This window comes from Orbilia oligospora (assembly GCF_000225545.1).
Source record: "Orbilia oligospora ATCC 24927 unplaced genomic scaffold scaffold00043, whole genome shotgun sequence".
Taxonomy (NCBI): domain Eukaryota; kingdom Fungi; phylum Ascomycota; class Orbiliomycetes; order Orbiliales; family Orbiliaceae; genus Orbilia; species Orbilia oligospora.
The window spans coordinates 1,275-25,970 of NW_011645600.1; the positions used below are offsets into that span (position 1 = coordinate 1,275).

Genomic DNA, 24,696 nt, shown 5'->3' on the forward strand with positions numbered 1-24,696 from the left:
TTAAATATAGAAAAAAAAAATACAATACAATTCTATATGAGTGTTTTTATTGTAGATTTTTTTATAAATACATATTGATATATTTATTAATAATACAGATTTCTAAGATAAGAATTTCAAAAACTCAATAATTTTATAAAATTATGGGAAGATTCGAAAATATTTAGTAAATAATCCAAGATAATCAAAACAAATTAGCAAAAAATTAAAATAAGTTATTGATATCTCTTACCAAGTTTTACAAAGTAATAACAGAATTAAAGCATTGTTAATAAAAATTATCTATTATTATTAAGAAGTATTATGAAAACTTAGCGCATGCAGAAGCTTTACTCATAAAAAAAGATTTATTAGAGGAGGTTAATGGGGGGGGATTTAGGTATATAAAAATAATTAAATTATTTTAAAAATGATATATAGGATTTAAATTCTAAATAGGTAGATAATAGGAAAATAATTCCAAAAAAAATTTTAGAAACTATTATGAAATCTTTAAATTATTTTACAAATTCTGTAAATATAAAGAATCCTTTCACATTCTTTTAAAAGAGGGAAGAGTTTTCGATGGAAAATTTTATAAAGAGTATTTATAAAAATATTCAAAACAATCTTATTTAATTTTTTTTTATATTCGTAACTCTTTTTAATTTCAAATAAAATACTTTGTTAAGAGTTTTTTCTTATATTTATAAAATTTTTGATTTTTAATATTGTTTCTTTGTTTAAGGGGATTTGTTTGTTATATGCCTTTCTGTTAATGTAATCTACTTAACGAGAAGTTTTAGATAAATTTTTTTGATATTAGAAGATTAAAAAGGTTAATTTAGACTAATTGTATTAATAGTATATAAGAGAGTATATTTATAATAAGGGATGCTATTAAGTATATATAAACCATAAATATTATTGTAATTTTTACTTTTTGTTAATCGATATTTTTTTTAAGTTATCCATGTCTTCTTTTTGGTGTTATATTGTTTTGTTAAGCGAGTATCTTAGATTACTTTAGATAGGATTGGATAAATTTTAAGGAGATGTTTTTTTTTAATTGTTAGGAGTTGTCTTTTAAATTATAGGGTAGAAACTATTGAATAAGATATTTATTATTCTTATTAGGTCCTTTAAGGATCTTTTTAATATTATATTTAGTATAATTATCATATTCAATTTCTATATTTTTTAAGTCTTTTTGTAGTCTAAATAAAGTGGGTTCCAAAAAAAAAATATGAAATATGCAATAAATTTGTAAAAGTCTAGGTATATTTAATTTGTATTAATATTTATTTAATTGTTTTTTAATTATATAAAAGTTGTATTTCTGAAAATCAAGTTTTTTTAAGACACTTGATTTTTAAATTTCACGTAAATAAATATGTTTTATTTTTTTTTTTTAATAAAGGAGCTTTTAAATACTTTTTATTATAATAATAAATTATTTATTCTTAAAAAAATTAAAGATCTTTTTTAAGGATATTATAAAAATTTTTCATTTTTTTTATATATTCTTCAACATCAGACATAACTTCTTTAAATTGGAGAAAAGGTAAAAAAACTTTTAAAGTTTATTTATATAAAATTTTATATAATAATAGTTTTATAATTAAGTATTACAAAATATTATATACAAATTTAGCAAAAAAAAGAAAAGATATCTAATTTATTTACGCATAATTTACAAAATATTAAAAATATATTTCAAAAATCTAAATTAAATATTCTAAAGTACTATCTGTCTAAGAATATACCTTAAAAGCAATATTTAATTTAATACTAATCTAATTTATAATTGATTATTAATATTTACTTTAAAAAAAATCAATTTTAGTTATAAATGTATTTATATTAGATTTCATATTTAAAAAAAATATATTAAAAGTAAATATATTGAAATTTAGTTATTCTAAACTTTTCATACTATAATATGAAGATAGCAATTTTTAAAAATTTGTAGATAATAACTAGGATTTTATTAAAAATAAAATTAGTAAATAGATCTTGTAAAGATTACATTCCTTAAATAAAGTCATAAGTAATAACTTTAAAAGATATATAAAATACATTGTAAGGTTAAAAAATTCCATAAAACTTATATCAATTAGGCTTATTTTAATAGTATATATCGCAAATTTTGATATATTTTTTGATATATTTTTTTATATTAAACCAATAATACAATTTCGTCAAAAATTCTTAAATACAATCTACTCCTAAATAACCATAAATAGAAAAATTATAATATTAAAAAATAATTTCTATTTAAAGTTTTTTTAAAAAAATATAAAAAGCATCACAAAATAGAATAATTCCATCATAAAATTCAAAATATTAAAGGAAATCTTAAACTCATTCTAGCACTCATCATACAATAACATCATACTAATAACTTTATATAATTTTTCCTTTAAGCTTATTTTCCACAACATATTCCATAAAGTTAAAAACTTTATTAATAATAATATTACATCCTTATAATTTAAAAATAATATCTTTATTAAGTTCTACTCCTTTCATTAAATCCAATTGTCAACTAATGGTATTAGCAAATACATTTTCTTTTCCTTTAAAATAAATGATTTTCATATTATATTTATATAAAAATTCCCATCAATAAACTTATCATCTACTAAATTCTTTTATAATAAAAAAATAAGTAAGATTTTTGTAATCAAAAAAAACAGTAAAAAATTCTTTTATTTAAAAATAAACATACTATTTTCAATAAGTTTTTATGATAGTTATAAATTTTTTATTATGTATAGTATATTATAGCTAAATAATGTTAAATTTGTAAAAAATGTAAATAACTAAATATTATTTTTTATTAGAGTATAATTATAATAAATAAATTCTAAGAATTGTTATAAAAATATTTATTTCAATTTTAATAAATAATTTTAAATTATAAATTTTAAAAATTAGGATAAATATAAAAAAATTTTTAAGAATATTAAAAATAATAATTTGTTTGAACATCATTTTAAATTTAACTTGTTTTTTCATAAATTTAAATAATGTTACTGATATAAAATTATACTTTTGAATAAAATATTAATAATAATTACAAAATCTTAAAAATGATTATACTTCTTTAATTTTTTAAGGAATAAACTAATCTTAAATAACTTAAATTTTTTTTAAATCTATTTTAATATTATTAAAAATAATTATGGTTTTTAAAAATTTATATTTAATAATAATAAATTTAGATTTTTTTTTTATATATTGTAAGTTATATTCTTATAGAAAAATAAAGATCAAGTTAATATATTTCTTATATTCTTTGAGATTTTTACTATAGATCAAAATGTTATTTAGATAGATAATATAAATTATATTAATATATTTTTGTAGAATATAATTCATAAAGATTTAAAAAGATATAAACACATTAATTAATTTAAAAAGTATAATTATATATTTAAACAATTTATAACAATATTTAAAAATAATTTTTTATTCTTTTTTAAAATTAATTTAAATATTATAGTAATCATTAATAATATTAAATTTAAAGAATATTTAGGTATTTACAAAATAATTAAAAGATTTGTTTATAAAAGATAAAAATCTTATGTTTTTAATGGTAATATCATTAAAACTTTAGTAATTAATATATATATATAGTTTTTTATTTTTTTTAAAAATAAAAAGGATAGGATATCTTGTTGGTGAATTTAAAAAGTAAATATACCTGTTTTTCAAATTTTTGTTGATATATTTTCTGAAAGTAGTAGTCTCTTCTTCTATATATGCATATATAGGTAAGAATTTTAATTGTATTTTTTTTTTGAAAGGTATGTGGTGGGTGAATTGATTGATTTTTAGTAAGGGTTTGCTTTTTTCTAATGATTTAAAAACTAAGCAATTATTAAAAGTAACCTAGGTAAAGATATTAAGATTAGTGGTTTAAATAAGTTTTTTGGCCTTTACTAAAAAATATTGAATAGATTTTGGTTTGTTTTTGATTTAATTTTTAATTTTTTTAGGTGATATATATTGAGTAAAATTAAAATGAACTTTTTTGTTAAAAAGGAGATTTTTTATATAAGTAGTACTATTATTGTTTTTAATTTGTTGATATAAATAATAAAAAAAATCAATAGTTCTTCATTATTAATTAATGTTGGAATTATATTTTTCAAATTATAAATATTTTAAAATTAAATTATAAAAAATATCTAAAATATTAATTGAGAGAATTTTGATATATCTATTAATTATAAATATAATTATGGTTTATTTAATAATAATTTTAAAAATTTTTTTTTAAAAATAATAATAGAGATAAAAATTTTTATTTGTTTGGTTGGTAGATTAAGTTTTTATATAATTTTCGAATTGATGAAAGAGTTTTTAGTATTATTGTTGATTAGCATGCTAATTAGTATTCTATTGATGTGAGTGAGAAAAATAAGGTATCTTTTAGTAAGATTGAATTTGAATATTCTTGATCCAGTTTTAACAATGTATAAATTAGATCTTTTAAGAAGTATCAATTTTTAAAGTATTTTTAGTTTAAATAATTTTTAAAAAATTTTTTTAAAATATTATTCTATCTGTTAAAATTTAATTCCAAAAGGGAAAATAATTTATATAATAATTTATAATTATGGAGAAAATAAAATAAGTTATGTAAATCAAAGAAATAGATAATGTAATAATTAAAAAAATGTTTTTTGAATTAGTTCCATTATCCAATTTTTTTATTATTACAGAAATAGTATTAATATTTGTAAAATATTTTTTATCTTGTTCCTGTAATTATTTTAAAATAATATATATAGTTAATTTATAAAATTTATTTATTGGTATATTTATTATATAAAAAAAGTTTATTATAATAAAGTTTTCTAGAAGTTTTTTTATAGAATTTGTAAGATTTCTTATTATTATAAAAATAATCTTTGTAATAAGTTTAATTAAGGTTATCTATGGGATAAAAGATTTTCTTTTCCTAATTTTCTAAATAAGTTATAAGGTTAAGCTTATATTTTATGCTGAGGATTTTATCATTTTATACTTTTTTTTTATTGATGAGTTTGAGGTTACTTTGTTTAAAGGGACTTTTTATAATATGAATTTATAAAATATGTTTTTTAAAATAATAATTGAGGAAATTGTTCCAGCTTTTTTCTATTTTATAGTATATACTATATTGGTATTTTAATTGTTTTTAATTTTCTTTTATATTTATAAAGTATATGAATTTGGTTTGTTTTCTTCAAATATTCTAGTATTTATTATAGAAATATAATTGTTTGTATAAAAGAAAGGTGGTAATTTTAAAATATATATGATATAATTTTCTTTTATTAGAAATACTTTTATAAATGAGAAAGTGTTCGTTGAGTGGAAATTTAATATTTTATTTGTAAGTAAAAAAGTCTTTGAAGAAACTAAATTGTAATTTTTGGATATATTTGTTTATATAAATCAGGAGTTAGATGTAGATTTAAAATTATAGTTTTTTTAAATAAATAAAATAAATATATTATTTTAAATTATTTTTAAAAATTATATTAAGTATAATTATATATTTTATATAGTAATATTAGTTACTATAGTATTTAAAACAAAAATAAAAGGTATTGTTGTACAAAATATATTTGGTAATTCTTCTAATATATAAATAACATTTAACTTTTTTACAGAATTTGGATTTTTTTATTATTAAATAGCTAGAAAGTGGGTTATAAGTTTTAATTGAGTATTCGATGTTAATTACGAAATAATATATTTTAAAGTAGTTAATATAAAGTTTTTTGAATAAATTGAAGTTTGTTTGATATAAGGCTTCTCTAAGTTTTATTTTGTTTATCTACTTATATTTTTGTATATAGTTATATCCATTATATCCTATATAGCAATTAAAGTATCTAATATATTCTTAATTTTCTTTAATTATTTAATCTATTTAAATATAAGTCTTATTATTATAATTAAAGTTATAAATATTACTACTAACAAAAAAACTTTTTTTATTATTTGAAATAAAAAAAAAGAGTTTTTTAATAAAAATAATAAAGGAAAATATATATTATTATTTTAGTTAAAAAATAGAGGTAGTATAAAATATTATTCATATACTTCAGAAAAATTAATAATTAATAAAAATTATTTAATGAAAAGTTATTGTTACATAATTTTTAAATAAACTATTAGGTTTCAAAATTTAGGGTTATTTTTAATAAATTGATACTTATATTTCCTATTTTGTAAGTAGTATTAATAAAATTTTCTATTAAACTTTTATTAATACCAAAAATATCTTTCTAGTAAAAAATTTTATTATAATTAATGATATTATTTTTTAATAAGAAAATAATTAATATTTAAGAGTTAAATAACGATTTTTTTGTTGTTATTGTTTTAGGTTATTGACTTAAAAGTATTTATTTAAATATTAAAAATAAAAATTTATGAAAAATTTTTATAAACAACTTTAAGGATTTATTATTAAATATCTTTAATAAAATTTTTCTTTTGAAATATTATTTTAAATTTAATAAATTTCTTTTGATTTTTTGTTGGAGTTTTAGGATTTTGATTAGTGTTATAAAATTGTCTGTGTTGGTATGTGGTATTTCGTTGGTTTTCTGGGTAATTATTCTTAAAGTGTCCAGTTTTATTATAATTCTAGCATAGTGGCGTGTTGGATTTTGGATTCTTTTTGGGTTTGTTGTGCGGATATTGTTGTTGTGTGTTGTTGAGGTTTATAGGTGTAAGCCTAAAAGTCTGATTGGGGTGCATTTTTCTATTTTTATTATGTTTTTATTATTTGTTGTTATTCTTTTTATTTTTTTTGTTTTTAAAGTTGTTGGAGTTGTTATTGTTTTTTTTTATTGTTATAGGAGGATTAGTTAGTGTGAGTTTTGAAATTGATATTGTTAATTTCGATAGTATGTTGTTATATTTTTATGCGAGTCATATTAGGGAGGTTTTTATTTTTTTATTTTTTTTTCTGAATGTAGACATATTGTTGGAGTTTAGTTTTGAGTCTTTTTCTTGTTTGATAGTAAAGATTACTGTTGTTTTATTTAGTTAGAACTATAAGTTTATTAAATTCTTGAAAATAGTTTTAAGTGGAGTTGGTTTGCTTAAGAGAGGTGATGCTTTGTTGTGTACGAGAGATCTTATCGTTTTTTTTATATTGTTGTTTGAGGAATTTGGTGAAGGTATTGTAGTTGGTTATAACTTTGATAATATGCTTTTTTTGTTTTTTAATAAATTTTAAATAATGTTGTTAGTAAGTAATGTAAATTTGTAGGATAGTATCTTTAAGGTATATTCTTGTGAAGAAAATTTTGGTTTTATTATTAAGAAATCATCTAATTTAGAATTAAAAATGGGTGTTAAGTTGCTGAAAAAAGTGATCAAGTTTTTCAGGTGTTTTGTTGAACTTAATTAAATTGCTAATTTGTGGTGGTTTTACATTATTAAATTGTTTTTGGAGCTTATTATGTTCTTTTTCTATTTTTACTCCTTTTGAATTTATGATAGAGATTTTAGTAATAACTTTTTCGATGTTTTGGTTATATTTCTTTTATAAGAATTCTAATTACATTTGTAATTCTTTAAGGATTTTAAAAGAAGGAAAATTTTTTGGTTGGGGGTTAGTAGAGTTTCCTTTTTTATTGTTAGTAGGATTGATGTTTATTTGCTTCATAAATATGTTTAATATTGTTAGTAGGTTGTTAATATCTATATTAAATTTTCTTATATATCTATTGCATATATCTTTTTGTGGTCTTTTCATAAATTAAACTTAAATGTTTAATTTAACTATTATAATTTTATTTTAAAATTTTAATAATCTATAAATTTTGATAAATTCTTCATTTTTTCTAATATTAATTCTACTTTGTAGTTCAAAATTAGGGCTTACCTAACTTACTAATAATTTAGTTTGTGTTGTAATGTATTTAATTACTCTTTAATTTACAAGTTATGCTGAAGTTTTAAGAGGATCATAGAAGTTTTCTTGACTTTTATTACTTGTGTTTATGTTTAATAAATTGTAACTTCCTAATATATATTATTTTTTTTTAAAAGTTGGATCGGTTAAAGTGTTACACCTGTTCTAGGATTTCTTAATAAAGTTTTTTAAAATAGCTTAGTATTTTGCTGTGTTTTTTAATTTTATATATTTAAATCTTTTAAAAGGTAGTATAGTATTCAGAATGAAAATATAAAGTTGTATGAATAGAAAATATAATATAATAATTAATTGTGAAATTAAATACTATTTAAGTAAGTTATAAATTAAATTAATAAGTTAATTGATGAAATTCCAAAATAAACTGAGAATTACCATTGTTTAAAAGTTTTTAAATATATGATAAAATTTCCTATAAATAAGTAATTAGATATATAACAAATATTTAATTGATTTGTTGATATTGTTGACAATCAATTAATTGACATATTCGATAAAAAAGATTTAGCGTCGAATATTGCATGATAGACCAGTATTAAATACTTTTGTTTATTAATTAAAACAAAAAATGTGTTTATTCCATAATACATTTGTACATAAAGTAGAAAATAGGTGTATAAATTCTCAATCTGAAGAATCTAAATAATTATAATTAAAAATATTCTTGTAAAATAAAGAAAGGTAAAAACAAGAAGCATGTTTATTGCGCCAAAACATATTTCCTAATCGGGTTAGTCAATATGGCTGGGCCGTGACAATATAGCTTATTTTATTATTAATTAAATTTAAATTCCTTTTAAATTTAATATTATTTATTTAATTATCAAACAAACTTTTTTTAATTTGATTAATAATAATTTTATAATTTGAAATAATCAAGCTAAAATTTCTATTATTATTCTAAATAATTTTATTTTTTTTGCTAATAAACTTTAAAGTATTAATATTATTATTAATTATATTGTACTAATTTTGTCTTATATTATAGGTAATCTTGTTATTAAATTTAATAATATATTACCTATTAATGTAATTTAAGAAGTTTTTTTCTTATTTTAAGAGATAATAATCTAGTTTATTAATATAATATAAGAAGTTAATATATTATAAATTTGTATTATAGTGTTAGAAGTTTTAATAATTAGTATTATATTTTATAATTATAGAGGTAATGATAATAATAATAGTGATAAAAATAGAAGAAATAAAAAAAATAAAAGAGATAAAGAAAATAAAAATAAAAATAAGAATAAAGATAAAGATAATAAAAATAAAATATGTTGAGTGTGTTATTATAGTTATGGAAAATAAGTTTATTTAAAGTAATGTTGTTGTACTAAATAAAGTTTTTTTATATTTAAATTTTTTTTTTTTTTATAATTGTATCTTTTTATAATTTTTTAAAATTTGAGGTTATTATAATATAATAAAATGATATTGTTTTGAAATGTGTATTATCGGGTATTGTCGTATAAAAGATATAAGGAGGTTAAAGGTTTAGTAATGATTTTTGATGGGGTATTTGATTCTGAAAACTGCGGCAAAATTAGGTGTGCGTGCAAATTAGGTGGAATACGTTATATTATTTAATATTAAATAAAATAATCATTAATGATTTTATAAATTCAATTAAATATATCTTTATATTAAAAATTATAATTTATAATAAATTTTATATTTATAATTTTATATATAAACTTTATTATATATTTAAGAATTTTTAAATAATAATAATTTTTAATTTATTTTAAAATTCTATTAATTAATTTATTAATTTAATTTATAACTTATTTAAACAATATTCAATCTTATAACTAACTACGATATTACACTTTCTATTCATATAATTTTATATCTTCACCCCAAATACTATACTATTTTTTAAAAAATCTAAACATATGGAATTAAAAAACAAAGCAGAGTACTAAGCTATTTTAGGAAACCTTGCCAAAGGATCCTGGGACAGGTGTAACAAGTTTATTATTATTATTTTTAAATTTATTGAAGTAGTTTGAATTTGAAATTTTAACTCTATAAACCTATGCAATTTAAAATTGTTAAAATATCAAACTGTTCTAAACTGCTCCATCTTTACCCTATTACTTATTTTAGAATAATGACTGATAACACTGGCTGTATTCAGTGAACAAGCTACGCCTCACAAATTATGTTACGCATATCGATTTCCACTCGTCCTTATCCACTTTCAAAACTGAACCCCCCCCCCCTTTTTTTTTTTAAGGAAGCCTATGGATTAAAGCGTGGTGGTTTGGGACCAATGTGTTCTAATTTAAAGGAGGGTCTCCCTTCACTAAACAACATATCTTGTGTTGCAGTATAAGTCGGGCTTGTACCCAAGCAAAACAATTTCCCCAGAGCCTGCGATTATCAAGCAAAATGGATATTACGGGGCAACCCTCTCAAAAAAGCAGTGCTGATGGTGTGGATCCGATACTCCGTAGTCACATCTATGGCCTTGTTTCAGCTGTAAGTTGATTACCTAAACCCCTCGATAAGCTGGACGAACTCACAATGTCACCTATAGCTTGGTGGACCGTCACCGGACGACCCTAACACCTACATTCTTGGCGACGATGTCTTTGGCTGCCTCCGTGATATCAAACGGTGGCTGAAAGGCTATGATGAGAAGCTTGATCGGCTCGATGTTGCGCGGTGTCTTTCCGAAGCTAATCTTGTCGTCGACCTTATGGAGATACTTTCCCACACCTCGACCAAGGGCATTTCCACACTGAACCACCCAAACAAAATCGGTCTTGCTTGCGGTAAGTGATTCGGGCGTCTGTGCTTTGGCTGTGCGTCGTATCTAATCGTTGCAGTCGAACTTCTTGTGCCACTGACCTGGCCACTCAACAAGACCGAGCTCTCTATGACTGTTAATCACCATCGGCATTTAGCAGTCTTGCGACGATCCCAAGCGTACTACAAGAAAAATATATTGACGCACCAATCGGGGTGCATATTGAAGGCTTGCTGTGTCAATGCACTCCCTCCTATGGCCGTGGCTCTGCCAGAGCGAACTCCTCGGGACGAGGGAATCATCAGACTGGTCCTTTACTTAATCAGGAATCTGTTACAGATTGAAGAACTCGAGCTTGAAAACGACAATGTCTGGAATGAGATTTCTAAAAGCTCGACAATTGAAGCTTTCGATGGGCAAGGAATCTTCGACCTCCTTCTTTCGATAATATCGGGTGTACCAGAACTGTTCCAGCAGCAAGATGTGATCGTCGTGGAAATCTTATTCCACTTACTTCTTGGGGTTGATATGCGACAGTTTGTGACTTCAGCGCCCGATGCTGGGGTGATGAAGACTCTGGATCCATTAGCACATATCTTGAAAACCGAAACGCCCTCGGCGGGATTGAAAGCACAATCTAGGCACACTAGATTTGGTACGACGGTAGTGCTCAAAAATGAGGTAAGCTTGTATTTTTCGAGGGAACCTAACTACACTTCCTAATGAAGAACTAGGATGGCCAAAACAAAGTTGTTACCGGTCATAGCGCTTTATTAGCTGAAAGCACGGGGCTACGGAAGCTGGACGACGCAAAAAAATGGCGAAAACCGCAGCATAACGTGAACAAAAAGCATACTATAGTATGTTAAACCTAGGCTGCTATCTAAGTGACCTGTTTTCTGACGATGATATTTAGTTCGGGGGGCAGGCATATCTTGATCTATCCGCCCGGGGCAAGCTATGCCGGTTCCTGGGCCAAATTCTGATATCTGGTTTTAGCTGTTCGTGATTTCCCTAGAACGAGGGACTAGTAAGCCCACTTCGTTTAGCTGACTATCAAGAAGCCCTCTTCCAGAATGTTAGAAAAGCCATCGAAAGGGATTCTAAAAGAATCCTTGGTAATACTCATATTGCTCAACTGTTTTTTGTCGGTGGTTCTTTGATGGAGTTTGGGCGAGGTATGAAACAGGGTGGGGCCATGCTAGGAGACCCAAGAACGCTGAGATCGAGGGAGTTCTCGACACTGCTTCAACCCGAAACATTCATCATTTTGTTCCGACATATTCGGGAAGGCTTAGAGTCAAAGGTACGTTTGTATCCGCATTATTTCAGCACCATGCATGCTGTGCTTATAAGATTATGTCCCTAGTCGTGGGATTACGTACAATCCGGTTGTCATTATTTTACGCAAGCCGTAAGTTTGGAATTCCACCAAAGGAAATATGTCATGATACTTAACCCAACGTTTATAAAAATAGTTGCTTGTGGTTTCCGAAATGATGCATTCCCAAGATCACGACGAAAAATCTCTTGCTGAGAATATCTTTAACCGATTATTCTATGAGGAGACGTTGCATGACTTGATGATAGCTGTTCTACGTTCTGGGCGTAAGCAAACTGTAGAGTATGGCAATTCCACTAATTTTTGGGTTGAAATGCGCTTACAGACATCTTAGGTATCTGGATATTTTAACACAGATGATCCATGTGTACCTTAGGTGCCTAGAAAGGTACTGTAAAAGCAATTCTGGCCTCATTGTTAAATCGAAGCGGGCATCAAAATCGCATTCTGGCGAAATTGAAGCGTTCAGCGATTCGGAATCAGACACCAAAATGCCTGACCGAAAACAAGCCGAAAAGTCATTCAATTTCCAACAATATGAGAGTAAATTTCTCTCCCCGGCCTCGCTTGAACCTTTCCTAGATTTACTTAGTCACTACAGAGAACTCGGCTGGCCACAAATAAAGCGGTGTATCGGCTTTTTACACCGTGTTTTTGTGAAAAGAGGGGCCACTGTAGGGCTTTTTCATCTCAAAGCCATATACATACTTCAAGCCGTAGCTAGAGACACCAAGGGTTCACAAGGCTATACCGAGATTGCTGGGTTTGTTCGATTCTTCAGTAAACATCTTGTCCGTAAACTCAGCGAATATCCGGTGTTGTTCGTGGAAGTATGTGCACATGTAAGAACCTCATCATTGAGATCGTAACTGACAGATCTCTATAGATACTATTCCAGAAGTCTCAAAGAATCGGCTATTTTATTGAACACGGTGAGGATAGGAGCCGCTGCAATCGAGAGCTACCGTGAGTGATAGAGGCCTGATAATCTACTCTGCTTTCTGACACAATAAGTAGGCCCTCCCTTACGATTGAACTTGAAGAGGGCTTGGACAAAGAAAAGCGAATAGCAGTTGCTGTTTGGCTTGTCTCGCAGGATGATGTATGTTGCAAACAATTTGGTTGGGTGGAAAGGGTGCTGTACTGTGTGGTTGAGGAACGTCGGGGCTGGGAGACAAAGGATTCATCGGTACATCCTAACAAAGGTCCTGGTGACCTGAGAAAACTTTGCCCGATTGGTGAGCAATACACCTTTTAAAGACGAGCTGTTCTCATCACTGATGGATGATCGTATATAGCTGTCAAGTTTGAAGGCGACACCCATACCCAGCTGCACTTTTCAAGCAATAAGTTGCAACTCTTGATGAAGGTTCTCGATTTCGAACCCGAAGGATCCCGTAAGCGCTTAGGAAGCCCTTGCATCCCTGACGCTGAAATCTCGAACAATCTAACTCGAGAAATGATTCCTAGATCCACAGGAATTCTGCTATGTGTTACCCGATACAGTTTCCTTTCAGACACTTCAAGAAAGTATTACGACATTTTTGCGGTATATGAAGTCGCCGATATCAGAATTTGGGGATGGGAAGGCGTTGGTTGATTGTTTTACGATGAAACGGAAAAAAATTGAATTAAAATCCTCGGATTCAAGTGGCGAATGGAAAAAAGATTCCGCAAGCGAAGCATTTGAACCCGAATTTCCTGACAACCTCAAAGCTAGAAAATCGCGAAGTACGAAAGGGCCAGAGGTGAGATTGGCGAAAAAGATGAACATGGACGAAAACGAGGCACACCGCCGACGCGAGGAACATAAACTTAAGGAAAGGGAAAGGAGGCGGGGGATCAAAAGTGGGCTGTATATTGGGTCTTCGGATGATGATTCCGATTATGAAAGAGATCAAGAGTTTTTTGAAAAGGAGCGAGTTCTACGGGAGGCTATGAGCAAGGCAACGCTCCATGCAGACGGAAATGGACAACCCGACATGCCCTTGGCTCGCCAGAAGCGATCAATACTGGACGAGACGGCGAGGGAGTCAAAGAGATTAAAAACGAAGTTCAATAGTGATGGTAGTGACAGTGGTAATAACAGTGGTAATGGTGGTGGTAATGATAGCAGTAACGATATTGGTAGAGATAGCAGTGAGAGTGGTAATGATAGTGGTGGTAGTGAATGAGAAAAATATCATACACGTGACCACGGGAAGCGAACTAGGGACGGGGACAGGGGAATCTTGGCAAAGCTGGTCTGGATGGTGGCATCCCAAATTAGCAGCACCTTGATGTAACTTCTTTTCATTCTAATTTTACTGCCTTCTCTTTCAGCCATCTCCGTCTCCTCTATCAACACCCCTTTCATTTTTCAGGCATTCTTGCATCTCTTCAATCATCTTAAACTCTCGTTCAAAAGCATTTCCCCCCCTTCTTTCTTTCTTTCTCTCTTTCTCTCTTTCCTTTTCATCTTCTTCCTCTGCACCGATTGAATAATCTTCCGATTTGTTATTAATTCCATTTTAATAGTTTCTTTGTTGAATTGCACCCTTCTCCTTTTCTCAACACTCGTTCCCTCCGTCAGCACTTTTCACCCCCCAAAAAGGCCTGTCCCTGGAACCATATTTACTGCAGAGCACATCCTAAACGTTAAACGTCTTCTAACGAAACCTGCTGGATCGCAATATTTGAATTTCAGAATTTCTTTAGTGTTCCCTATCTCCTCCTCTCCTTTGAGAAGATTATAGGAAAATGCATCTTCTAAAGACCTTCGTCTTATCGTCTGTCTTTTTGCTCAATATATCTCCGTGCGTTCTTGGATCAGCCCTTGAAGTTGGACCGAACTATCGGCGACAAGCCCGTGGTAAATGATATAACTCCTAGAAGCTACTTTATGATTTTTATTGTTAATACCGTGGGTATCCAGAAACTTCAGACCCGGAGCCAGCCTCATCAGCATCTATTCCCGAGCGAACATCATCTCCAGCAAGGACAACTGGTTCTGACACGCCCGCGAGTCGAAGTACCGGGAGGAATGGTGCATCATCATCATCGCCAACGACCAGAGCCAAAGCAACTTTCGTTGATCCAAGATTACCCCCAGGGGGCGTGGCCATCAAAACACCTATAACAACTAGTGGATCTCAGTACTATAAAATCGGACAGAAAATTACATTTGGCTGGAATTACACGAGCTTGATCGTTAGTCCGTCTGCAGTAAATGTCGAAGCCTTTTGCTCTGGGAATAGCCAGACATATACAATTGCGCAAAATCTATCGATCGCAAAACCATCGGTAGTTTGGGATACTGGCTCATTTCAGCCACAAAACGGCCAACCACCTCTCGCAATGTAACATGCCTCACCTACACGAACGGTTGTCTGCTTTCGAATTGGCTAATATTTAAATCTCATTCGTAGGGGAACATATACACTTTTGATTTATGACGAGAAGTCGGCAATCACTGCCATACCTGTCGCTGGGAATTTAGCGCCGTTTAATGGATTAAGATTTGGGATGTATACTCCTAAACCATACACGCCTCTTGCCGGTAAGTTGGACTAGTTTTAGATGACCAATACTTCTAGCTTACATATGCCCTTGCTGTATAGACTTCGAATGTCCGACTTGTGACACATCCTCTGCCGTTACACTCGATACCACTGCGATCCGTATGCTTGTGCTCTTTAGTACTCTTTTCTCATTGTCATTTGGATTGTTCTTCACATTTCTTCCTTGATTTAATAGCGAGGGTTTAGTTACGAAACATATTTTATGATGGCGTTACGGCTTGGAAATTCGACTTATCATTGCCTGAGGAATGACAACAGTATCGGGTTGGAGAGCCATAAAAGTATGTGAACATGATCGTATATCGTCAATGCTACTTGTGAAATCTATCACTTGCATTTTGGGATTATTGTCTTATTTTTTTTTCCGGAGGAGTCCGTTGAAAAAATCGAAACTATTTCCATCTGCTTGTAATTTGAATTGCTTTCCTGTACGCACGTTATGCTCATTAAGCTCCGAAACCACAAGCATCCCATCGTCCATGGATATCCCTTGTATACACGCCTTAGAGTTGTGGCTGTCTTCGAGATTCACGACTTGATCGCTGTTCTAGCCAGTTAGAGACAACTATTACAGGTTTGTTCGCGCGTAGAGGGAATTACCTGTGAAGCCAGTATTTATAGTACTCTTGTTCAAAAGCCTGGAACCCTTCCTTGAGGAATCTTGCGTAATGGAGCTCAAATGTGACCATTATTTTTGCTAGGAGCCTTTCATGTTCGTATGCAGGAAGTGGAGGATCCACAGATTCCGCAAGTATCTTGAGCGAAGTCGTAGGCATCGTGTTCGTAACGTTTATGCCACATCCTTCGATAATTAGTAACGTTAAATCGTTTTTTCAGACAGCATAAGCTATTACCTATCACCAAGAAAAATTCATCACTGGAAAAATTCGCATTCACCAAGATACCCCCGATTTTGGAAAAATCACTCTTGTTATCCGGCTTGCCCAGCATATTACTTTTGGCTCTAGCATCTGCGATTTGTTTCCCGTCTTAGGTTCCATTCGACTCAAGGAAGGGGGATGACTTACAAATGTCGTTTGGCCATTTTATATAGATGGGAATTTTATCATAACCAGTATCATAATATTTTATCGACTTTACAATGGACAGGGCAACCAGGTATTGAATGAATACAACTGGCGCTTTTAAAGCATGTTTGATATTGTGCCGCACGACTACTGAGAAAACCAACCCGCCTAGAGGCGAGATCCACGGGTTAGAGCCACGTCCCCGAGCCGCTGTCTGTGTCGTTGCGACCACTGTGAAGCCGGATGGCAGTTTCTGGAGGAGTTTGAAGTTTCTGGCGGGAATGGGCATTAGCAAGTTTGAACACAGATACGCGGGTGAGGGGTGGTTACTTGTCAATGATGGAGTTTGTGCTCGTCATGAGCTCGCCATAAAGGAGAATTGATCCGTAGCTGATCTTCTTGGCTGGTTGATCTTGGTAGCTTCTTAAATGTTGGAAGTAGGTTGAGATGTTGAAATATGGGGTTTTTTCATGTAAAGGAGGGGCTTTCTCGTATGTTTTTACACGAGTGGTCATGGAACTGTCACCCACAAAGCTCTCGAGCATCGATTTGTGTGCTGTGATGCCTCCATCCTCGAATAGAAATGTGGTGTTTTCCGCTTCAATAACCGTGGGGTTAGCTTCACTCCCATTCGTATTCCTCAGGATTCCCAAAGTCTTCAGGAGGTCGGAAACTTCCCCAGGATTTAATCCTGAAAGGTGAAGGTCTGACAAAGGAGGTGATTTCAACTCTGTACTGCTGTTGCTTTTGAGCCCAAGGAGTTTAAATATTGCTGACATAAACATCAGCCGCCGTTTTTCATTTGATCCCCATTCGTCTGGGATACCATTCCTTCCCCCTTGTATTATGGATGATAATTGTTTTGGCGTTCCTGTGACGAACCTATATACTATTAAAACGGGTTGTGATTCCCAAAGTATCATGCAATTTCAAACTCACTCTGGATGGGCCCCAACTAATATGGCATAGCCGGCACCAACCTGACACCCCACAGCCGCAGCGTTCCCTCCCTCCTCGCTGATGTCGAGCTTATCCCGGTACCGGGCTAGGGTCTCAATCCCTCGATTCATCAAGAGGTCGGAATCGGTGAAAACGCCTCCTCCGTTGAAATAGCTCTTGAAATTATCCGGCGCGCCCATATCCAAAAGCTTACTGGTCGTATCCAGCTTGCAGAAGCGAGCACCAGCTTCGCTATTGTATTTAAACCCTTTGAATGCTGCCCCCCGACAGAGCCCAGGGAAAAATCCAAGCTCTCTCGATCCCGTAACCTCTAGGGATGGGTCTCCCTTTTCAAACTCGATGTCTGCACAGGCGAAGTAGGCTCCAGCACAAAAACCAAGATACTTCCCCCCTCGACGGACATATTGTTTTAGAATTCGAGTCCCAGACCCGTCGAGAGCTTTGCAATATCCCAGATCAGCGCCACCGGGCATGCAAAACAAGGCGCAGGTTGATGCCCAGGGCTCTTTCGTGATAGCCTCGGCGCTGATAGGTGCGATGGCGTAATATGGAAGTAGTAAACGCTTTAGGGTGTCGATGCATTGCTTGACAGACTCGGTGGAGGTACCGGGACCTAGATATTTATGAAGGAAATGACGATATTAATGGATGGCTCTATTTGTGGGGTGTATTTGGGTTGACGTGCCCGAGTACACGAGTACGTTCATGCTCGGCGGGATACTATCATTGGTAGGTCAATACTTAAATACTTACTTAAATAAGTACTTAAGTAGGTAAGAGGTAGGTAGGTAGGTCTCGGTAGTAGGTAGGTACCTTTATGTGGTTAAATAAGTAGGTCACCTATCTAGGTTCTTACCTAAGTAAATATATTATATGTATGCGAAACCCCACTGTAACTGCACAGCACCCCCGCCGTCCCTAAGAAGTTAAACAAGTACCCTAAGGTACCCCCGGCTTAGGTCGTTACCTACGTAGGTATTTACTTCTTTATCTCTTGAATTGCCTCTTGCCTCTTGCCTCTGATTCTATTCCCTCAGTTGCTCTAGCCTATTCGACAACTAAAGCTTAAGCTCGGGATTAAATTTTGTCGTCATCGTCGTCGTAGCGACAAAAGCCTACCCAATTCACTGCGTGGTTACCGACCGAACCCCTCCCCCAATCAACATCAATCAATCAATCAACCAGTCGATCGATTGATCAACAGCAACATGGCTTCAACCCCATCGGGTCTTCTTGGAAACCCTCACTTCCAGCAACAGCAACAGCAACATCAACATCAACATCAACATCAACATCAACATCAACATCAACATCAACATCAACAACCACAGCAGCAGCAGCAGCCACCTTGCAACTCACCCGCCCAGAAACAACAATTCGCTGCACCAGTACAGTCATACGCGCTCCCACCGCAGGCGGCTTTAGGCACAGCTTCATCTTCCCAGTACGTTGCATCGCCTCTACAACACGGAGCTCATAGCACTCTCCCCCCCCCGACTATAGCACCCCTTTCCCACACTTCTTCGCAGATCCCACAGCCAAATCTTGATTCAGACTCCCGGCCTCTACCACACACTATGATGCATATACCTGGAACACAGGCGCCTCGCCCCGGTGGTGCTTCAGCCACGAGCTCTTCCTATCCTCTGCCCAAAACAGAAATCGTACATAGTTTTGTCCGAACTACACAATCGAAGGACATCGTTGGCCACACAAATGCTCAGCCAGCATACCGGAGAGCGCACCCCGAAGGTGGTTTCATCAGTGTAATTATGCCCCGAGGGCTACCATATCCCCCATCGTTTTTTAACCAGACTAACTATTGCACAGCCAGTTCAAGCCCTTACCAGCTACTTGCCGGCGACATACAGGATTTGCAACCCAAATTTTAAATACGAATCATCACGAAATCCTAGACGGGTATTAACGAAGCCTAGCAAAGGCGTTAAGAATGATGGATATGACAACGAGGACAGCGACTACATATTATATGTAAATGACATACTTGGCTCCGAGGAGGCGGGACATAAGTAAGCATCTATAGAACCTAGAAAGTGTTCGGGACTTAACTAGCAATATAGGAACCGCTACCTTATCCTCGATGTCTTAGGGCAAGGTACATTCGGCCAGGTCGTTAAATGTCAAAACTTAAGAACGCAAGAGGTTGTTGCCGTGAAAGTTGTCAAAAACCGCACAGCATATTTCAACCAGAGCATGATGGAGGTTTCCGTACTGGATTTGGTCAGTAAATCTACACCCCCCCCCCCCCGGTAGATCAACGAATTCGTCTGACACTGTATTGGAACATAGTTGAATAGCAAGCTTGATAAAAACGACGAGCATCATATACTCCGACTTAAGGATACATTCATACATCGGCAACACCTCTGCCTGGTCTTCGAACTCCTAAGTGTCAACCTCTACGAACTCATCAAACAAAACCAGTTCCGGGGGTTGAGTACTACATTAGTTCGGGTGTTTGCCCAGCAGCTTCTAAACGCATTAACACTGCTGAATAAGGCCAAACTAATCCATTGCGACCTCAAACCTGAAAATATTCTCCTCAAAAAGAAAGTTTAAGTAATGTCTCCAGAATTCTCTTCTACAGCCACTAACATGGGGTCATTCTATACAGCCTAGAGAGCCCCATTATAAAAGTGATTGATTTTGGATCTGCTTGTGATGAGAGGCAAACTGTCTACACGTATATTCAGTCCCGATTTTATCGGTCTCCCGAGGTCTTACTCCTATTACCGTATGCTATACCCCAACTGCATAAAAAGAAGAAGAAGAAGAAGAAGAAGAAGAAGAAGATTTCTAACGAAAACCCCTATAAAACCAGATATTCCTCCGCCATCGACATGTGGTCTCTCGGATGTATTGTGGTGGAGTTGTTTCTTGGACTCCCTTTGTTCCCTGGTAGCTCCGAATATAATCAAGTTGCTCGGATCGTCGAGATGCTAGGGCTTCCACCAACTTGGATGTTGGAAATGGGGAAGCAATCGGGAGAATTTTTTGAGAAAGTCACTGACGAATTCGGAAGGAAGACTTATCGATTAAAAAGTATGGAAACATACTCCCGTGAACATGGCACTAAAGAACAACCTAGCAAGAGATATTTCCAGGCTACCACACTCCCCGACATCATAAATCAATATGCGATGCCGCGAAAAAACATGAAACCAGCAGAGATAGAAAGAGGTATTAACCGTTATCCTGATACCGCTGCTATTGCTCTCTGAAACCCCTGTTAACATGCCTCTAGAAATGAACAACCGGGTGGCTTTCATTGACTTTGTTCGAGGGTTGTTGAACATAAATCCATTGGAAAGATGGTCTCCGCAACAAGCAAAACTTCATCCCTTCATAACACAACAAAAATTTACCGGGCCGTTCGTACCGCCCATGAATCTCAAGTCATCCCCATCCGGTGGATTGCCAAAATCTCCACACCCGCCTATGGCATCGAATACAAGCCAAAGCAGCAACCCCCAAACTATCTCATCGCAGCACATTAGCAGCAACCCTGATCAGGCCTTGAAGAATAAATCTAATACAAGCGGGATACCTCAGCAGATAACCGCTAACTACCAAAACCCCTCTGCTGGCGGATACACTAACCCGGCGTCCCACCCCGCACAAACCCAACCCCCAACGTATAGTGGCCCAAATTACGGTACCAACGGTGGCCAGCAATTCCAACAGCAAGTTGTCAATCCGCCGCCACCCTATAACACAAACCACGCAGGGTATAATGCTTCGCCAACAGCACAACACCAACCGAGCCAACAGCCAATCGGGGGCGGGTACCATGCGCAGCAACAGCCTCCGAGCCTATACCAGACTGCCACCACCCGGGCTGGGCGCCAACGTGCTTCTACAATAGGACAAAATGATAGTGGTATACCCCCCCAACTTTCACGTCACGCAATGCTGCTAGATCCCAATCAGCCTATCCGGCTACAGCCTAGTCCCGCTTACTATCCCCCCCCATCAGACGGGGAAGCAGCGAGTGGTAGTAAGTCGAGGAGACGCAGTCAGGCGGGTCAAGGCGGGCAGAGGTCCCAGCGAGATTTTATCAGGACTCTCGAAGACCGGACCCTGGAGGATGGTTTGTTTAATAATCAAACTCAGTGGCAATGAAAAAGCGCCAAATCTCCTGGATGGAAGAGCTCGTGATCAATTGAGGAACAATTGAATTCCACAAATACATCTTACAATGAAGTCCTGTTTCTAGTGATGGTGGTATTGACCCGGGGGATGGTTTGATCACATGGAGGATCTGGGCTTTCTTTGCTTGGCGGGATAAAACCCCCTCTCCCCGTCTGTCATTGGTATATCCATCCGATGCGTGGAAGTTGATCAGTCTACCCGTTTCGTGCCTGTGTCTGCCTCGTCTTTTTTGTATTTTTCCCAACAGTTCTTAAACTCCTGTAACTATTTCGATAACCAATCAACAAACGATAAGTAATTACTACGGATATCGAACACGGTCAGCTCACTTGTTTCTGACAGACGCGCCAATCCTTATTCTTGTCGAAGCACATTTGAAGGTTCTCATTTTCCCCTAAGTAAAGGGTCAGCATGTGCCGAAATCATGAAAGGCCGTTTGGCTTACACGCGCAGCCCGTTTTCTGGATCCGTATGTCCCTGTATAGGAACTGTCAGAATCACCGAGGATGTTTAAAATACGATATAAGTAACTCGAAGTTTTAAGAGCTTACCATTCGTCGTCATCCCTGGAATCATCTTTTGGTAGCATTTCAACAGTGTAGTCCGAGTTATTACTCGTTGGGCATTGGTGTTAAGGTAGTGTCGGAATCGGTATTTTGTCCGTTTCGTGTTGTGGGACGTTACAAATAGGTTTGATATCTAAATCCACGTGACCGACAGGGCTATCCTTCCCTCACTTTTCTTTCTTTTCCTCCCTTAGGAGATTTTTTAAACCAGTACTTATCCCACAACAACTACAACACCACCGAGAACCTTTGGAAACCAATTTCTGTTCTCTGTAGCACTTTTGTCGAGCTTTCAACTCTAAACACAGCAGTCCAATCGGACAGAAGATCAAGGATTACCGCTCCAAAATATCACTCGCATAACTTTTCACTAATAATCAATACCCTTCCCTCATATTAGCACGAGAAGGATGCTTACAAGGCAAACCCAGTACCAGAATGGTACCCACGAAGACGACGACTTCGATGACGAAGGCATCCTAGCCGCCTCAATTGTCGAAGCAATCCAGAATGATGATGAAGACCCATCACAAACCTTACAAACTCTACAATCTCGGGAAGATGACCTTCAGAGCAGATTACAAGCCGCCGCAACCCCACTTGAATACCAGGCCTCTCTCGAGGCACGATACGCATCATACGACAATTACTGCAGTCTGTTTCACTTCATTCTAAACTCTAACGGCCCAGTAGAGCTTGACCTTCCCACAGTACGTCCCGCAATTTGCAGTTGTGATACCAACGACAAATAAGGCTTTCTTTTTCGATTTTACATTTCGCTAATTCGTCACAGTACTATTGGGCGTGGGACGTGATTGACGAATTTATCTATCAATTCAACAATTTTTGTGCCTATCGAAATCGGTTGGCCAAGAAAGGGCAGAGTCAAGAGGAAATAGCATCACTCCGGGAGAACCAACAAATATGGGGTTGCTATAGTGTTCTAAATGTAATACCTCTGACTATCTAATCCTCGATTTTTGCTAATGGCAACCACGTTTCAAACAAAAAGATACTATATTCTTTGATTCAGAGATCCCAAATGAACGAGCAACTGGCGGCAATCAAGCGAGGAGAGGACCCAAAGTAAGCACGTTCGTTCCGGCCTTTGGAAGCCTCAAGCTGAAACGTCTCAAATAGTACTGTTGCAGGAGAGTATGGCTCCCGCCCTCTCTACCGCATGCTAGGCTATTTTAGTATTATTGGGTTGCTAAGGGTCCACTGCTTATTGGGTGACTTTACGCTGGCCCTTAAAACTCTCGACGATATCGAGCTCAATAAGAAAGCTGTGTTCGCTAGGGTGATGGGAGCCCACTTTACGACATACTACTATGTCGGATTTTGCTATATGATGATGGGAAGATACTCCGATGCCATCAAGGCCTTCTCTCATATTCTGCTCTACATAACACGTACAAAAAACTTACACAATAAGGGTGGCCAATTTGATTCAGTACGTCCACAACCTCGAGCCCGTATTTTGTTTAACAGATGCGTTAACATATGACTTAGATCTCGAAAACCATGGACCAAATGTATGCTTTACTGGCTATGTGTGTGGCACTCTGCCCTACTCGTCTCGATGATACTATCCATTCGACACTACGCGAAAAGTATGCCGATCAATTCCAAAAGCTTCAACGTGGTGGAGAAGACAGCCTTGCGGTTTTTGAGGAACTTTTTCAAGCATCCGCACCTAAATTCATATCACCCATACCCCCAGACTTCGATAGCCCAGCAAACAACATTGACCCCATGCAGCATCATCTGCAAGTTTTCATGTTTGACGTCAAAAATAATATGATGGCCCCAATTCTCCGGAGTTACTTGAAGCTCTATACTAGTATGGATCTTCATAAACTTGCCTCTTTCCTAGAAATCGACCCGGACGATCTACGCAACAAACTCTTGATTTTCAAACAAAAATCTAGGCAGTATAAATGGACAGAGGGTGGGCTACTGAGTGGGGAGACCATCAACACGTCTGATCTCGACTATGCTCTCCAAAAGGTAGGACCCTCTTTCATCCGGATTCTTAAGACAACTATTAACATATTATCAATTTAGGATTTGATACACATTTCGGAAGCCAAGGTCGGGCGGAAGCTCGTGGATTGGTATCTGAGAAATCTTACTCGATCATATGCTTAAGGCCGCATTTAAATTGCTAAATAGTCTAAATATTAGCATAATGCGGCTGTGTATGTTAAATTCGAGTCCCTTCTAAAATCCTAGGTTGCGGGTCCTTGAGCCTCGAGAGGCCGTGAGTTTTTGAACAGTGCAGGACAGCAGCTATTTTTCTTTCCTCCAACGTAACTGGCTTCCCTAAAACTGTTTTTTTTGTGTACTGTCCTTTTTCGATATTTGTACATA

At 33.8% G+C, this 24,696-nt stretch overlaps 5 protein-coding genes across 5 annotated transcripts; 4 read left to right on the forward strand and 1 right to left on the reverse strand.

The window, feature by feature from the left end:
- Positions 1–10,333: 10,333 nt before the first annotated feature.
- AOL_s00043g1 (uncharacterized protein) lies at positions 10,334–14,210 on the forward strand (the record flags this gene model as incomplete). Its single annotated transcript, XM_011120488.1, has 12 exons — positions 10,334–10,423; positions 10,482–10,719; positions 10,774–11,375; positions 11,429–11,554; positions 11,713–12,000; positions 12,064–12,108; positions 12,173–12,318; positions 12,371–12,866; positions 12,923–13,002; positions 13,054–13,274; positions 13,335–13,433; positions 13,507–14,210. The coding sequence occupies 12 exons, from the start codon at positions 10,334–10,336 to the stop codon at positions 14,208–14,210; spliced, it is 3,135 nt and encodes a 1,044-aa protein (XP_011118790.1).
- Positions 14,211–14,775: 565 nt separating this feature from the next.
- Positions 14,776–15,763, forward strand: AOL_s00043g2 (uncharacterized protein; the record flags this gene model as incomplete). Its single annotated transcript, XM_011120489.1, has 4 exons — positions 14,776–14,887; positions 14,951–15,374; positions 15,444–15,574; positions 15,636–15,763. The coding sequence occupies 4 exons, from the start codon at positions 14,776–14,778 to the stop codon at positions 15,761–15,763; spliced, it is 795 nt and encodes a 264-aa protein (XP_011118791.1).
- Positions 15,764–15,948: 185 nt separating this feature from the next.
- AOL_s00043g3 (uncharacterized protein) lies at positions 15,949–18,057 on the reverse strand (the record flags this gene model as incomplete). The annotated part of the gene is made up of 6 exons (XM_011120490.1): positions 15,949–16,138; positions 16,197–16,398; positions 16,451–16,567; positions 16,625–16,896; positions 16,955–17,506; positions 17,564–18,057. 6 exons carry the CDS (start codon positions 18,055–18,057, stop codon positions 15,949–15,951), a joined length of 1,827 nt encoding a protein of 608 aa, XP_011118792.1.
- A 735-nt stretch (positions 18,058–18,792) lies between these two features.
- On the forward strand, positions 18,793–21,727 carry AOL_s00043g4 (uncharacterized protein; the record flags this gene model as incomplete). Its single annotated transcript, XM_011120491.1, has 7 exons — positions 18,793–19,350; positions 19,415–19,614; positions 19,666–19,825; positions 19,895–20,061; positions 20,220–20,339; positions 20,427–20,785; positions 20,850–21,727. The coding sequence occupies 7 exons, from the start codon at positions 18,793–18,795 to the stop codon at positions 21,725–21,727; spliced, it is 2,442 nt and encodes an 813-aa protein (XP_011118793.1).
- Positions 21,728–22,733: 1,006 nt separating this feature from the next.
- Positions 22,734–24,474, forward strand: AOL_s00043g5 (uncharacterized protein; the record flags this gene model as incomplete). The annotated part of the gene is made up of 6 exons (XM_011120492.1): positions 22,734–23,033; positions 23,117–23,272; positions 23,357–23,409; positions 23,464–23,776; positions 23,836–24,333; positions 24,391–24,474. The coding sequence occupies 6 exons, from the start codon at positions 22,734–22,736 to the stop codon at positions 24,472–24,474; spliced, it is 1,404 nt and encodes a 467-aa protein (XP_011118794.1).
- Positions 24,475–24,696: the final 222 nt, after the last annotated feature.